The 17333-nt window shown below is 46.7% G+C and overlaps 1 protein-coding gene across 5 annotated transcripts in view; it reads right to left on the reverse strand.

Moving 5' to 3' along the window:
* Positions 1–17333, reverse strand: part of KIAA0319L (KIAA0319 like) — a 98280-nt gene that overhangs the window by 12708 nt on the left and 68239 nt on the right. For all 5 annotated transcript variants that reach the window (XM_028511761.2, XM_028511763.2, XM_028511762.2 and 2 more), the window contains 10 exons: positions 15336–15423; positions 14062–14154; positions 12159–12291; positions 8560–8788; positions 7178–7301; positions 6404–6536; positions 4509–4657; positions 2639–2790; positions 2136–2274; positions 402–561 (listed from right to left, as the gene is read on the reverse strand). In XM_028511761.2, the coding sequence (XP_028367562.2) occupies positions 402–561; positions 2136–2274; positions 2639–2790; positions 4509–4657; positions 6404–6536; positions 7178–7301; positions 8560–8788; positions 12159–12291; positions 14062–14154; positions 15336–15423 (1400 nt within the window). The remainder of the gene's footprint in view (positions 1–401; positions 562–2135; positions 2275–2638; positions 2791–4508; positions 4658–6403; positions 6537–7177; positions 7302–8559; positions 8789–12158; positions 12292–14061; positions 14155–15335; positions 15424–17333) is intronic.

Below are 17333 nucleotides of genomic sequence, written 5' to 3' on the forward strand. Positions count from 1 at the left end.
TCCCTGGACTACCCGCCCCCGCCCCCCGGCCCAGCCCTCCTGAAGGACGTCGCTGCCCTCGCCACCCTGCCACCAGGACACCACACGTTCTGGCAAACCCACCCTGTACCGATGATACATGTTTACTTGATTATTCCCCCACTAGACTGTGGCCTTCCAACACAGTGGACCTCTTCTGACCTCCTGCCCTGACACTCTGCCGCAGCGCCTGCCACAGAGCACTCGAGCTGTTCCAGAAGAGAAGAGCTCGTTACAGGAAGGCACGCCACGCGTGGTTCCTGGTCAGAGAGCCCACCCTTCTCTACCAACCCACACTGCTTTCTCAGCTCAGTCACGAAGCCCGGGGGGCCCCTGGTCTTTCCTTTTCTCCTCCCCCCACTCGCAATTCATTGCCCAGCTACCTCTGCTCCGAGTACGGCTGAATCTTTTGCACGATGATGTCGGAATCCAGCACCCCCAGGAGGACCCCGATCTGGCGGATGAACATCCCCTTCAGCCTCTCAGTCAGCTGACTGACGTTGACGTCCAAGATGACCTCCACCAGGTTGTTCTTCCTGGGATCTGGAAAGCATGTGGGTCAGTCATGGCTTTAGAAGTAGGGGAGTTCACACACCCTGTGCGTGTGCTTGGGCACAGGAGAGAAAGTAATGAGGGCATCAAAAATGCAGCTGCCTTTCAAATGGAAAGGGACATTGATGAAGTCTTAGGGATGCATCCGGTGTTGGCTTGGAGAGCTTTGAAAGCGCTCATGGTCCCTAAGTCACCCTGAGAATGACCAAGCATGTGCTGGGGATCAGGGAGGCAACTGGGTTTAGTGAAGGGAGTGGGAAAAAAAAGAACATGTGTTTTAAAAGCTTCTCCCAGCCCCAGCTGGTGTGGCTCAGTGGACTAAGTGCCAGCCTGTGAACCAAAGGGTCACCAGTTCGATTCCCAGTCAGGGCACATGCCTGGATTATGGACCAGGTCCCCAGTGTGGGGTGAGAAGCAACCACACATTGATGTTTCTCTCCCTCTCTTTCTCCCTCCCTTCCCGTCTCTCTAAAAATAAATATAAAATATTAAAAAATAAACAAAGCCTCTCCCTCAGCCAGGCAGCAGCCATCTAACAGTAGTCATCTAACAGTCTCTCCTGATCCACATCTGATTTTCGGTGACCTGCTGTACTTTGCCTACAACATGGGAGGGAAAACGCTCATCTCATCCACCTTACCAGTAACGCGAGTGTGTCTGCCCTACAGGTTTCACAACAGCCCAACACAAAGGAAAGCCGGGCAGCCAAGAAACAAGGAGCCACATCGCAGCTCACGGTGCCTTTTCAACTCTGGAACTGGGAAACCACTGTGCTTTACTTTTGATTATATATTAAAGACTATTCTATACTTGGAAATTCAATGATTATTCAGAATACCTTATTCATATACCTCAATGTACCCTTTGCTTGTTCTGATGTATAATCTGCATAATTACTGGGCTCCTTGTGATCTGATTTTAAACAGAGAGTGATGGGACAAGGAATGGACCACCTGCCAAGCCCCTTTCCCATCTGCGACATCACACAGGAGCTCAGCCCAGATAATGGAGTAGGTCCCTATCCCACCCCGCACTCACTTCCTCTCTAAAGCCAAACAAGCCTCCAGGCAAATCTGGAAATATAAAGGACACCAGTCACTTTACCTTCCCTGGGTTGTCAGAAAAAGCCTGAGGCTCAACTCACAAAAATAAATTGTTTTCTGCATCTGGAGCTGATGAGACATCGTGACTCAAGTCATCCCTGTGCTCAGATTCCCAGAGCACCTGAGCCGTGTCTCATCGGTCGCATGCAGAGCAGAAACTGCAGGAAGGGGCACAGAGGCCTGGCTCCGACACAGCTGCCGTGTGACGCTGAGCGAGCCCTGCCTGGGTTTCTGCTCCTGCATCTGAGATGAGCAGGGGAGGTCCACGTGCCTGTGTGGGCAGGAGGGGTAATGCTGCCACAGACAGGCCCGAAGGATTTTTCAGCTTGGGGTCTCTGCATTTTTTTCAAAGCTGGATATCCCACCTGGCTCTGTGCAGGCCGGGGCCGGCGGGGTCTCAGGACCGAGGCCCTGCTTGGCTGACCCAGCAGTGCCATCCAGGCCTGTCACACACGGACTCACCGGGTTTCACCTCCACAGTAGTCCGGTCCGTGCTACTCTCACCCTTCGCATCAGTCACTTTCAGATGGAAAGTGTAGGTGCCCTCGACCAGGTTGGAAAGGAAGAGGACGGGCTGGTGGTCAGAGCGATTCAGCACCTCCTGTGGGGGTGAACAACACGGTCAGGCTGCAGCACAAAACCACTCTCCTTCTGTGGACTCGGCGGCTGCCTCTGTCACCGCTAAGCCCCTCTGAGCCGCACTCTTCAACTCCACGCAGTCTCTGCTCTGCGACAGCGCTGCAGCCACAGCTGCTGGGATGGGGGAGCAGAAACACACCCTGTGCCACACTGGCTTGCAGAGTGCCCCTCGGCCAGTCACGTAGCACCCCCGGATTTCAGAGAGCAATCCGGCTGTGACGGAGGAACCGCCTGGTTAACACAGACCCTAGGATGGTGGGCCCGGCCTCCTCTCGCCATCTCACCACCGTGGCCGGGCACCGCCCTCCGGCTCCTGGCACACTCACCCCTGCTGCGGGGCTCCCCTCATCCCGGGTCCAGAGGTAGCTGACTATTCCCTTGTCATCCGAGGACTTGGAGCCATCCAGCTCTGCCGTGTCCACGGGCAAGGTTATCACCACGTTCCCAGTTATCTTGGCAATAGGTGGTTTGTTCATTTCTAAGCAAAGAGAAATTATTGAAATAATATAACATTCTGGGAAAAAAGAAATGCTTCTTCATGACACTTATGGGGAAGTTAAACACCAAATGCATCTTAAATGGAGAACTGGTTCCAGCACCTGTCCCCGCTGGCAACATTGCACATTTAAAGCCACCACTGCCACAGGCCCTGAGGCTGCAGCCGCACCCAGAAATGTTCTCCTGATGCCACACAATGGAGGGGACCAGCGCAGTGTCCTCTAGTCCTCTAGTATTGTTGTAGCAGCCTCCCCGAAAGCAATCCATTTCTGTGCTTTGGAGGTACAGGACAATTGGAAACAAAGGCCCACAGTGGATTAAAGCCTTGGAGTTTAGGTTTCATCCAGCTAATACCATAAATTGTCTTTAAAATACGGGTTAAGCTCTGACCAGTGTGGGTCAGTGGGTTGGGTGCCGTCCCATAAACGCAAAGGTCACCAGCTTGATTCCCAGTCAGGGCACGTGCTTGGGTTGCGGGCCAGGTCCCTGACTGGGGGAGTGCAAAAGGCAACAGATTGATGTTTCTCTCCCTCTCTCTCCCTCCCAATCCCCCTTTCTCTAAAAATAAATAAATAAAATCTTTAAAATAAGATAAAATATAGGTTAAAATGTTATTCTCTGAACATCTTTTTTGATGCCTCCTTAGTACTGTAACAGAGAAAAAGGAGAGACCTCTCTTAACCCGGACCCCACCTGCAGCTTTGTTTACTCAGGTGTGTGCTTTCCAGTGCTTATTGAGCTCAGGTTACCGCAGGTGGGGGTCGCCTGCATATCTGACAGTTTTTCCTACCATCAGCTCATAGCCCTCGCCCAAGGCCAAGGCCATCACTGAACATTGTGCCTGCGAACCAGAGCAAGGCCCATCAACCCTTGCCTCCAGCTGGCTTCAACATGCAGATTCCTAGGACCAGCACAGACAGCGCCAGTGCAGGACAGCCATTCTAAGGTCTGACAGCAGGTGTCACTGTAGCTAGCAGGAAAGTCACAGGAATGCCAGGTCTTCGCAGCACAGAGGCAAAGTAAAAATGCAAAAGGAAAAAACCTTAATCCTTAGATTTAGTTGTTGATAGTTGTGATTTTGTTGCCATTTTAATGTTCATAGTTTTGAACTATCAACAACTGAATCTAAAAAAACAAACTAAGCAAACAACCAGAACAGGAACAGAATCACAGAAATGGAGATCACATGGAGGGTTATCAGCAGGGAGGGGGAGGGAGGAGAATATGGGAAAAGGTACAGGGAATAAGAAGCATAATTGGTAGGTCCAACAGGGGGAAGTTAAGGATAGTGTAGGAAATGGAGAAGCCAAAGAGCTTGCATGCACGACCCATGACGTGAACTAAGCGGGGGATCGCTGGAGGGAGGAAGGGTACTGGGCGGAGGGGACAAAGGGGGAAAAACTGGGATGACTGTAATAGCATAGTCAATAAAATGCATTAAAAAAAAACACCTTAATCCTTTCCCTATTCAGTGAGAAGGAAAGAAAGGAGGAAGGAGGAAAGGGAACACAAGAAGTTAAAGTTCACCTTACAGTCACTCTCAGTGAAGGTTGTTTTCGAAAAGCAAGTAACAGCTGCCCTTACCCAACCTTCTCCCCCACACCCTGTCTCTGACCGATTCCTCAGCCAAACAAGAGACGATGGATTCTCAGTTATCCGACCCAGAGGCTGCTGCACCAACCCGAGGCAGGGAGGTACCTTCTTTGACAATGACATTCACAGAGCTCTGGCTTTGCAGGTTCCTCTCATCTTTGACAGTCAAGGTGAACACGTAGGTTCCCACCTGCAGCCCCGTCACAGTGGCAACACTGCCGTTAGCGTTCTCGAGCTGCACCCCTTCAGGGCCCCTGGACAAGGAGAGAAACCAGAGGATGGAGCTGTGCCTGCTGCTCCCCTGTCCCTGACTCAGCAGGTGCAGACAATTATTGCCTCAGCGAACACATGAACTATTGTTTCCCAGACCTTGAGAGGACAAGTTTTAAAATATTCTATTTGGGCAGAGTGTCATTTGGCCCCAAAATACAGGCTACCTGCTGAGCAGAAAATTCCATTCACCAGCTTCCAAATACATCTAGCCTTATCCTTTATATGAGCTTCTAGAACATTCAAACTCTTTGCTGTTCCAGTTTGTAAAGGGAAGGAAGTGCTCCAGGGAGGTCTCCGATCAAAAGAATGACTTCCGAGTGATGTTTCTGAAAAGTATTTCTGGCCCAGTAGTTGGTTCAGCTCTTGCCAGCAAAGAAGCAAAATGTATTTCTTAATCCCATGCCAAACTCACTCTTGCTGAAAAGTCAGAGAAGGAAATGGGCCAAAGCTGCAGTGGAATTCTCAGGGCAAAACCGTCCGCTTCTTAGCGGCTCTGTAAGCAAAGCTGCCTCCAGCTACTGGACAGGGGCCTCAGAGGGCCCGGGACACCTGCTCTGTGCCCACATCCAGCACAACGCTGCACGCGCCAGAGAGCCCTTCTGCTCAAGAATCAAAATGCCCCAGAGGTTTCCCTAAAACTACAGGAAGACCAGAGACATCTGCAGATTTGCAGATGGCACTGTAAACACCATTGTTTTGTTTCACTGTTCAAATCTACCATCTCTGGCCCTAGTAGCCCTCCCTGAAACAGACGCTTCTCCAAGAAGCTTGCTAAGCATGATTTCTGCTATAAACACTAATAAAAGTCAACCAAAAGGTTCATCACTAGTATCTTCAATAGTTATAACTAAAACGCCCTAGGCTGGGAAAGATTAGGTTCTCAAAAAGATAGAAACAAGAGCAGAGAAAAATAATTTCTAGAATCCAATTCACCAATCATAAGCCACGTACGATCCAGAAACAATGCCTTCCCACTATTCTCTGGTGCCCTAGACCAAAAACCAGAACAAAAACTAAATAGCCCAGCTGTCCTATGGTCGCTACCTTTGGAAGTAGAGAAATTTAACTCCTTTTCAACTTTTAACTCTTCCTTGGAATTCTTTCACTGCTTTTGGGGTCCTGCATATAATCTGAATGCCAGTTGTTATGGTTTAAAGGAGACAAAAGGAACTGCGAGATTTAGGAACGGTTCAATTCGGTAATTCTAGTTTAATTAGAATTATTTCGGTTACCGCCTTTGCCTCTGGCTAGCATGCTTGGTAAGTGCAGTCTTGTTCAAGGGAACGGAAACAGAGCAGTGCTTTCATTCTGTAGATGAATTTCCAACTCTCCTTAATAGCTGCTCTGTCCCATCCCCCCTGCCGGCCTTACCCAGTTAATTTTGAGCAACAGTATTTTTCTGCTCCATTACCCCTTCCAACCAGCCTCTCAAGTGTAATTAAACTATGCATTTCAGCAGATGGATTATACCTGCGAAAGCACCAGGATCACAAAGTACTACCTGGGGACAAACTGATGGTAAGCATTCTTTTTTTCTTACAAAAATTACTTTATATCATTTTCTTAGAACTGAAGTTTGACATTGCAAAGTTTCTTTCTCAGTCACTCCCCTCCCCGCCCCTTGAATAAGTGAACAAAAACAAGTAAACTCTTTAAAAAGCAAGTAAAACCGTGCTCTTCAAACGTCTGGAGCCTCTGCATAAGTAAGAGTTTGTGTCAATACTCACTGTGTTTTTTTCCAGAGATAAGAGATAATTTTCTGATCATCTGAGCTTTTGCTACCATCCAGGGTCGTGCTGTCCACGGGAAGGGTCAGCTCTTTATCTGGGCCTGCGTCTGCCTGCGGAGGCTTGTTGTTTTCTGGAAGACAGAGACGTGGAGGTCAGAAGCAGGCAGCCTGGCTGGGAAAGGAGAGGATCCAATCGGGCCATGTGTTCCGGAAGCCACGAGGACTCCGCCTCTCTGCCCGCAGAACTGTCAGACACCGTGGGACAGCTATGTTCTGGGGTGTACTCAGGGAGCTCACAACGCAGACTGCGAGGCTGAAACAGAACAGTTCCGAAAGAACATGGCAGAATTTAATGAAGTTACAGTGCCACACTGAATACAAAATATTATGCCATAGCAGTGCACATAAAAGGGTCTGAGAGGTAAGACGGGGCTTTCTTGAGGAAGTAGGCTTGAGGCTGGTCCTCAAAGGGCACATGATAGGATTGCGGATGGCAGAGACTCTCTCTGCTCTGTGGCCTCAACGACACTATAACTAGCGAAGGGCAAGGGCATGAGCTGAGGCTGTGACATACTCTTCCTCTCAAGCTATGAAGAAAAAGCACCAGAGGAATAAACAACAGAAGTTGCTAGGACAACAGAAGCTGCCGGGTGCTCTGTAGATTAGTGCCTCCCACTTCCCCCCTCTTTCAGCTCAGAACCCAGACCCTCTTCTTCCCCAAGGGTAAAGGGACCAGCCAATCGGAGAGCCTGCACCTCAGGTTGGACCTTACCAGGCTGCACAATCACAGTCACTTGAGCAGTGGCCTGCTGTCCTGTTGTGTCAGTCACTGTGAGCTGGTACGTGTAGTCTCCTTCTTGCATGGCAGACAGCTGCAGGATCGGTGTTCTAACGCCCTGGATACATAAATACAGGCAGTGGAAAAACAGCCTCCCAGAATCCCATCATACACTAGGTCCTGCTCGGGTCTAAGAGATTTACCCAGTTTTCTAAGCCTAGTTGGTGCTGGGCTATTACCTCCTAGTTCAGCCAAATTAGTGAATCCTGGATCAGACGCTGTGAAACATCTTGTTAAAAGGTTCCCCCTTAGAAGGAACAACCCTCCCCGACACAGCAGCTGTTTCAAATGAAATCAAGAGCTCTCACAAGGGAGGGGAGTACAGGAAAATACGCAAAGACAACCAAAATCAGTCTCCACTACCCAAGCAGAAAGGCCACAGATATATAACAACACAACTTTAAAAACAGTGCTCTTCCTACGAAGGCCACACAGCAATCCCAAGCTGCCTCAGTAAAACATGGCAGTAGCTCAAGATGCTCTGTGAAGCCGTGCTGCCTTCTTACAGGTCGGCACAGACCTTACAATGGCAGAGAAACCCAACACACTCCTCAGACTAACTCCGGGTGAGGTGTGAGCCTTAAGCCACGCCTCAGATCTAGAAACATGGATTCTTGAGTGTCAGAAGGAACATCATTTGTAACCTAGCATTCACCCTTCCAACACAGGAATGTGAGAACAGGGGCCACAAACTGGCAGCCTCTGGGCGGAATCCAGCTTGTAGAGTTTTTGTTCGGCCTGTATGTCTTAAAGAGCTGTAACATTTCACACAGAGGTCTAGATTTCTATCTTTTCTGGAAAAGTTGTGCATTCTAGCAATACAGGGACCATACTTCCATCTGGCAACCACCAGCTGGGCCTGTGGGGCAGCCGACCCTCTAGCCTGGGCTTGAGTTCTTGGGTGCACCACGCCCACCCAGTCTTCTGTGTGCGCTTTGTCACTGGTGTGGTGGCAGGTCTAGGCTCTTCCTAGACATCTCTGGAAAGACGATGCTCCCTGCCTCATCAGGTCGTCTGCCCCAATTTGTAGGATTCACACCGGGGTCACTTCTAAATAGTCTGACTTTCTGGAATCGCCGTGGAACAGCTACCATTTCTCATCCAGTCTTTTCCTGACACTAAACATTTAAGATAAATGTTTCTGCCAGTATGTTAATTAAAGGATCTTTAAACTTTCTGGATTTTTTTTTAAATTATATATTCTATGCACAAATCTGACTTTGGTAATTAAAATAGAGCAGATATAAGCCTTGGATGGGTGATCCAGTCCAGCAGCTCTAACTCCCCTGGGCAAGAAAGAAACTCCTCCCTCCTACCTGCATCTCCACCACCTTCCCTTTGCTGCTGGGGCTGAGGGACCACTCATAGCTGGTGATGCCGTGGTCGTCAGTGCTCTGGTTCCCAAAGAGGGTGATAGAGTTTTGGGGCAGGGTGATCACTTGGTTGGGGCCTGCGTTGGCCACAGGAGGATAATCCACAGCTTTGTTCACTGTCAGGCTGGCCGTGGTGGAGTTGGAAGCTCCGTCCGAGTCCACCACCGTCAAGCTGTCAGGGCAGAGAGAGGCGTGCAGTCACAGAGGGGCTTTGGTGCAGAGGAATCAACATGAGAGGACTGATAGCCAAGGCTAAGGAATACCAAGGTGGCAGTGTTACCAATTGGTAACCGATTCTTACCATTCCTCTGGGAAAGGCAGAGTAATACTAGAGGCTAACCCTGACTGAGGGTTTACTGTGTGCCAGGCACTGGGTCAAGTGATTTGGATCTCAATAAACCGTCCCAAGAGCTCTGTAAAGTCTATCCTCATTTTTCTCCTTATACACATGAGGAGACTAAGGCAGAGAGAGGTAAAGGAACTTGCTCGGAAGTGGAGGTGTCGGATGTGCATCCAGGCAACGTGTCTGCCACGCCGTGCCGCTCAGCTGTCTGCGTGTGTCTGTGTGCGGGGCCGGTACGAGCACGGTCTGATCCGACCCCACAACAGTCACCAGTCTCCCTCTGCAGGTGGCAGAGAGAGGCTACGTAACCTGCCCAGGGCCCCATCATGAGCCAAGAGGCAAGGCCAGTTCTGACTCCCAAGCCCAGAAACCAAGTCTTAAGAAGTGATAGTCCATGGCCCCTATTCCTGTGGGGCTTGAAGACACTACACTAACTACAGCTCTGACTGCAGCAGGCTCTCCTGCCATCATCCTGGTCCAGAGGTGTGCGTATCACAAGGACGGACACCCTGGCACACAGCCTCTGGGATGGACTAGGAGGGCTGGCTGCGGTGAGACACAAGCCTGAGATGGAAATGCACTCTCCTACGCAACAGCCCCACAGTTTGTGCCAGTGTGAAACAGGATTTGAAAGAGAAAAAAGTGCTCATTTATAAGAACAGGCTTTTACCTAAATGATGCTTTCCAGCTGAACAGCCTAAAGCTGCTCTTGCCACCTCAGAATGTGAGCATAAGCAAGCAAGGAGGTTTGGGCTCCTTCCATTCCGCTGACGGAAAGAGGAAAAGCATAGAAAAGGCCTGTCGTTTGTTTAAATCTCACCACCAGCCACAGACAGAGCCAGACATCTGTGGGCTTTCCCTGTGGTCTGGAGGGGGTTTGGTACCGCAGCCTTGAGAAAGAGCACAGGAACATCAGACACGCAGACATGCAAACCAACAAACACCAGAAGGAGAACAATCCACAGGAGTTTTCTTCCTTTTCCAGTTTGCCTGTTGCTTTCACAGTTTTTTGTTTTTGTTTTTAAACATATACTATTTGTCTCCTATTTCAGAAGAAAAGCAAGTTACAGATAGGTGGCAAAATGGCAGCTGCCCATCACGGACTTCCACCTCAGTCCCTGGCTTTCGGGCAAGAACCCTGGAACCAAACAGCAGCTGACCACAGGGCTGGGGAAGGGCTGCCCATCACTGCCGTGTAAAACCGGGGTGAGGAAAAGCGAAGAGGAATCAGACTGAACCTTAATGCTAATCAAACCCAAACCTGTCAGTTCACAGACTGAGGCTTAGAAAAAAAGAATCACTCCCTAATCCCCCATCCAACCAAACCACTGCAGGCTAACATTACCGTGAAAAGCTCAGACTGCCTGGGCAAGTTACTTAACCTCTCGGTGCCTAAATGTCCTAATTTATAAAATAAAAGTAATTATTTTTTAAAAATATATTTTACTGATTATGCTATTACAGTTGTTCCATTTTCCCCTTTACTCCCCTCCACCCTGCACACCCTCTCCCACCCACATTCCCCCCCTTTAGTTCATGTCCATGTGTCATAAGTTCTTTAGCTTCTACATTTCCCATACTATTCTCACCTTCCCCTGTCTATTTTCTACCTACCATCTATGCTACTTGTTCTCTGTACCTTTCCCCCCCTCTCCCACCCCCCTGTTGCTAACTCTCCACGTGATCTCCATTTCTGTGGTTCTGTTCCTGTTCTAGTTATTTGCTTAGTTGGTTTTTGTTTTTGTTTTAGGTGTGGTTGTTAATAATTGTGAGTTTGCTGTCATTTTATTGTACATGTTTTTTATCTTCTTTTTCTTAGATAAATCCCTTTAACATTTCATATAATAAGGGCTTGGTGATGATGATGAACTCTAAAATAAGAGTAATTATAATACCTGTTATAACGATTAAATTGGCTACTGCATGCAAAGAGCTCAGAACAGTACTGAAGACATAGTAAATGTTCAAGAAACAAGTTATTATTGTTATTATTTTTAAAAAGATCATCCTAGCCCAGGCTAAATTCCATAAATGTTAAAATTCCTACATTAGAAATCTAAGGTAAAAACCATTCACATTTTGATTTTAAGCCAATGAGAAGACTCCAGCCTTGTGGAATGGCAACTGCCTTTCCTCCTCCTGAAGTCCCGAGGCGCTGACGGTTCTGCACAGTCAGAACCTGCACATTCACCTGCACGGTGGGTGTTGTGCTGGATCGCTCAGCACTGTGTTTCTGGCTGTGTCTTAGCCTGACTGACCTCAGGTCCAGTGAAGAAGACAGACACCCATGCATAAGCTGCTGCTCCACGGTAGGTGCCACATAAGGGCGCCGAGTGCAACATTCTCTGCTCTTTGGAGGGTCTTAGAGAGCCTCATAGGAACCTGGAGGTCCTTAAGAGTAGGCAGAACTCCAACAGATTGAGAAGAGCATTCCAGGAAGCTTAAACAAACCCATATGGGCCACATCAAGGAACGGAGTAGAATGAGCCCTGACATAGGGTTTAGAAAATCTGCATTTCAGTTCTGGGTAACCTCAGAGAAGCTAGTAAATGCGTGGAGCCTCACCTTTCTCGAATATAAAATGAGGGCAGTATCATGTACACACGGTGTCTGTATGGTGCAAGCGCTTTGTACCATATGAGGAATTCTGCAGATACAAGAGTTACTCTACAGTCAGCCTCACACTCTTAACCGTACTCTACAATGTTGACACCGGGTCCCCAAAGGACTGCCTTTGAATCAAATTCTCCAAAAAGCCCTGTTAGAGGAAGATCCTACAACTCACATTCAAGTAAACTACTTGTCAAAAGTAAAGCGTTAAGAAGCGTTTCCCAAGGGGAAGAGATAAGATGGTAGGTAGGTTCCTTCTAGATTTGTCCTGAGAAAAAGCAAAGAACGATGGACCCTTTCACTTAAGAACAGCAATCCTAAAAATACGTTTGGGGATCTGCAAGGTAAGGCTTTGAAAAGGACGAACTGTGGTGGATCCTCATCTACTATGCAAGGGCGTTTGCCCTAAAATGCTATTAATGTTGTAACCACAGTCACCACAGGGCTCGGAGAACTAATGGAACCACAGGCTTCGTTTCCATCCAACTCTACAATGAATTTGGTATCTGCCAGAGTCACTCCTGTAAGAATGTAAAACCCACAAGGGGGGGAAAACGGCCAATGGTAAACTTGAAGGATCCTAATTTACCTGAAAGTGTAGTTCCCAGGGACGAGCTTACTTAGTTTTAATATGGGCGTATCTTCAGAAATCTTCTCTTCTCTCAGAGGTCCCTTAAGTTCTTCCCAATGGTACTTGACGATTTTATCATCATCAGTGCTTTCTTGACCGTAAAGAAACATCGGTTACAACATGAGCGCGCTGGTCTCAGCACTTATCCGGTTTACACAAACCAGGGCAACTGCCTAGAGGCTTGAGGCTAGGAAACCGCCGCGAAATTACAGACTATCTCTCCAGAGTATTTCCTTCCTAGGAATAGTGGGTCATTCTGCCTCTCTATGAATATTCCACTGAACAGTTTTCCAAGGACTCCAACACAGGCAACCTCTGGTTAAAAGGCTAATGCATAAAAAAAGGAAAATCAAAAACTCTTAATGCATGAAAAGATACTCAACCTCATTGAAAATAAATGCAAATTTAAATTATACTTAAGATACCATGTTTAAACCTCTCAGATTGGTAAAGACCAAAGTTTCTTAACACATTAAACAGGTAAAGGTATGGAGGAAGAGGCCCTTTCACATGTCATGGTAGAAGCATAAACTGATACAACCTTTCTAGGAGCAAGTTGGCAAAATTTACCTTTGTCCCTGTTATTCCTCTTCTAGGAATGTATCCTACAGACATCCTTGCATGTGTTAAATGTCATGCTTATGAGATTATTCATGGTAGCATTATAATCATGAGAAACTGAAAATAATCTAAACTAACAGTCATTAATAAAGAGTGATTGAAAACAAGTATTCAAAAAATGAAACTATACATCCATATAATGGAAGGCTATGTAATCATTAAAAGAAAAAAAATGAAGTATTTCATATACTGATTCAGAAAAAATTCTCCAACACATCTAAACAGGCATTGTACATAAGTGTGCGTAATGTTTTATCATGAAGAACTGTACGTGTCTCTTATGTATGCATAAGGCAGCTCCAGGAAGATATGTAAACTATACCACTGACTGGAGAAAAACTGGGAAGCTGGGAGACAGGGATGGTAGTGACTCTTTTTGCCGTAAACCTTTACATAGCACTTAACTCTGATCTACTCAAAAACGTAAAATAAAGCGGTGCAGCATGAACCTTTCTACCATCCTCACACGTGCTCCTTCCTGATCTGCCTCTTCCCTCCCAGCCTGCTCTTCTTCCAGCCTCCTCTTCTTGTCCAACTATCTACACGAAACGTTTAACATCGCTGGTGGTTCCTCCGCTAAAGCAGGAACCACCTCTGCCCCAAACCACTATTGCTGCCAAGATAGTCAGGGTAACAGGGCCTTAATGAATTTTAAAAGAGACAAGCAAATACTGGTGAGATTCGAGGCCTGAAACCTGCGCACGCACAGCCGGGACCAATGGCCAAGACCCAGAAACCCTCTCCTGCCCTCTGACGGGAAAATCTGAGTGAGCCCAGGCAGGGGGCGGAGCCTCTCACGTTCTGTGAGTCTCTCGCAGAGAAGGCCACCAAGAACCCTGTTAGGCGGAGACGGCTGGGCTGGGCGAGAGCTCCTCGGTTAAGCCTCTCAGTGACTTATCTCGCCAGGACAGGAAAGAGCTTTGTTTCCCATTACTGAGGATGGCAAGTTTGCCTAAGAAAATTTGAAAACCAGCAAGTTTCAACTAAATTAATGCTAAATACATGCATAATCCCACTTTCTTACCATCTCAGAATAGAAATATTACTTCAGACAAGCCACGTGGAGGTCTTAAATAGGGCCTGTCTGGTGCTCACTTCCTCATCAGCTGCTTCAGATGGTTGGTCTTCCCAGAGCATGGTCAAGAAGCCTAAGCAGCATGCAGACATAGCCGGCCAAAATCTTCTACCAGTGGGCACAGTGAACGCTCTCCTAAAACACCATGCCTAGGGAGGTACTCACGGCTGCCATCGATGACTGTAGAAGTGGTTGGCAGAGAAATCTCCTGGAACTGTGGCGACACGATGGCAACGGGAGGCCGATTCTTACGGGGCTCTGCAAGAAAACGACCCGGGAGAAATTAAGAGAGGGGCTTTGTGAAGTATGCAAGGGGGAGACCCTATTTGGTTGAATTATAAATGTTCCCATTCATTACATAGCTGGTGGCTGAAGCATCACCAAATTCAAAAGTCACAAGACCAGGTTGGCATCCTAACATAAGACACCTGGGAATGTTAAGCCTCTTCCAAACTTGACTATTCCTAAGACTACGCCCTGCATTCTTTCAAACGCTCAGGGGCCATCTAGCTCATGAAAAGTACTGAAGCAGTAAGTGCCTGCTCTTGGGCAAGCTGACCAGAGGTGGACTACAAATAAGCTTTGTGCAATAAAGGCCTTGGCAGGCAGACGATCCCTTGCCACAAGACTGTGCTGAAAAGATAATGGGTAATTTCTCAACCACCCGTGAGCCGACTGTGTGTGAGGTGACTAGGCCAGAGTGTTGGGAAAGGCACAAACCACTCTGGTCCAGCTGAGTGACTGTGAGCCCGGTGGCCTTTTCTTTGAGAAATAATCAAATGCCTTTATGCTAAACATATTTTTAAGAGGAAGTATTACCTTGGCTACAAGGTTCAAGGAATTAAAAGAAAATCTATTACAAAGAAAACAGTATTAAGAATTTCTGCCAACGTATATGCCACTTGCCAACTTCTGCCAAATATCTCTGAAAATGCAAAACAAGATATACTTGCTATTGCACTGTAATCTACTTAAAAACAATGATGGAATTTGGTGTCCAAGGTGAGGGAAAACTGGCAGGGTTTCAGTGAGGAAGTCTGTGTACAAAGGCCCACATTTCTGGAAAGAGATCAGAAAGGGCCAGCCACGCGACTGGTCCTTCTACATGCTTCTCCTAGGCTCCTGGTTTTTTCGTGTCTCTTAATTACAACACATGGTCCTCTCTCAGCATGACCCACTTGGAGAAGTAGTTCTCAGGTAGACAGGCTATCGTTCAGGCCAGACTTCACTGTCGGTCATATGACTTACGTTTCCTTGCCCAGCAAGGTGTTTCACCCAAAACGAAAGTATAAAAGTATACTTTGCCATTCCTAACCTTTTACTACATTGAATTAGGAATTGCCCCCAAAAAATGTATTACAAAAAAGAATGGGAATTTAAAAACCCCTAAAGTCAGCTCTCCACCTCCTTGGGAACCCTGAAAAGGGCAGAGAACATACCTGGTTTTACAGTCACGTTCACAAAGCCTTCCCCTTCGGAATTCCGACCATTTACACTCACTTTGAATTCATACAGGCCTGGAGTGAGCTGCAGAAAGGACAGAAGATTTCATAGTCAGCCACAAAGACTAGCAATTATACTTAAAATCACACATATGTGAACTTCCCTGTGCTGATTCTTGGCACTCTCATCTTCTTGCACTGTTTTCAAAATGGAGAAAGTAAACTAGCTGAAGAGACAAAACGATGAATAATAAACTAAAAAACCATAGCTTTTAATGTGAACCTTATTGCTAGCTGACTCTAGAACAACAAAAGGGATTTCAGTATCTCTGTACTCCCATTTTCATTTAAGAAGAACATTAAGGGCCCAACCATCCTAGTGCACAGAGTTATGAAATTAAAACAATCATCTGCAAAGAAAAACATTTTGTAAAAATACCAAATAGCTCCCAAATATCAGACTGTTTTTCCCTCCTGACTTTCACTAACTGTATAAACATAATATAAAAGAAAAAATAATCACCCAATATCCCACTGTCCTAACACATCAATTGATGGTATTTTTCTTATTTCCTTCCAATCCTTAACCACACAAAAAAACACTTTCCAGAAGTTCATCCATTTGACAAACATATATTGGGAACCAACTATATACCAGTACTCATCCTAGGCCTGGGACTTGGAGATGAATAAGGTAAGATCCCTGCCTTTAAGGAACGTGTATGTAAAAGGTGAGGCGGGGGCGGGGGGGGGTCTGGCTAAAATCAAAGCATGTATCAAACTTTTTATTATTCTTTCTTCCATTCATTTAGCATGAACACTTGTCCCATTGTAACAGTGTTTTCAATAGTTATTTTAATAGCTGCAGAACAGTATATGAATACATGTGCCATAATTCTCATAAGCATTCCACATTGCTGGCTATTTGAGTTGTTTCCAAATTTTTACTACTATAACTAACAGTATGATGACACCTTTTGGGCTTTTGAATTGTCTTCTTTGGGTAAATGTTAATTGACTACACGTAGCGTTTCTGACCACTCCCTTCTTTTTGTAATGCCCTCCCCTTCCTTGGCCTTCACTTCCCTGCCCACTCCTCAGTTTCTTCAGTCTCCTTTTTCCTTCAGTGACAGTGTTCCCCAGGATCCCACTGGCAAGCCATTTACTCCGTCATTCTGCACACTCTGGGTGATCTCATCTGTTGCCATGGCTTCACCTGCCACCTCTTTGAGGCTGGTGTGCATGTTTAGCTCTCCAGCCCAGACCCGTATATAACCTGACCTCCAGCTCCTTACCCTTGCTGGACACTGCACTCAAATGTTTCACAGGCACCTCACACTCACTCTGTCCGAAACAAGTTACTCATCTGCAAACCTCCCGTAACCCAGCCCCTCTTTCTGTGCTCCTCTTTCCAGTGACGACCCCCACGTTCGCACCAACACCCGCACAGGGGCCTAAGCCAAAGGCTAGAATTATCCTGGACTTCTTCAACACCTTTGGGCAATTAACTGATCGCCAAGTCTTATCATCAACTCAACCTCCATAATATTTCTCCAATCCAATCACTTCTCTCCATTCACACTACCATCAGTTTAATTTTTAGCCATCCATTGCAGCTTGGCTGTTAAAAGCAAGGGCAGGGGGGAGGCTTTAACGACAGAAAATTCCAGTTCAAATCTCCTGTTTTACAGCTTTGTGAACTTTGGCCAAACCACTTTATTTTTCCAATTTATAGTTTTTTCATTTGTAAAACATATATTCATATCTACATCTTGGGGTCACTATGAAGATTAAATAAAATAATTGTATTAAACAATCAGCTTGGTTTCTAGCATATGGTATGAGGTCAATAGGTGGTTTTCAAGTTTTATTTTATTTACTTAGTTTTCTTTTTACTCAGGTTATTATCCTCTCACACCTAATTTTGTCAACAGATTCCTCACTGGTTTCCCTGGTCTGACTCTTCTTCTCCTCCATCTGCACTCAGGGTGACCA

This window comes from Phyllostomus discolor, chromosome 5 (assembly GCF_004126475.2).
Source record: "Phyllostomus discolor isolate MPI-MPIP mPhyDis1 chromosome 5, mPhyDis1.pri.v3, whole genome shotgun sequence".
In the NCBI taxonomy this organism is placed as follows: domain Eukaryota; kingdom Metazoa; phylum Chordata; class Mammalia; order Chiroptera; family Phyllostomidae; genus Phyllostomus; species Phyllostomus discolor.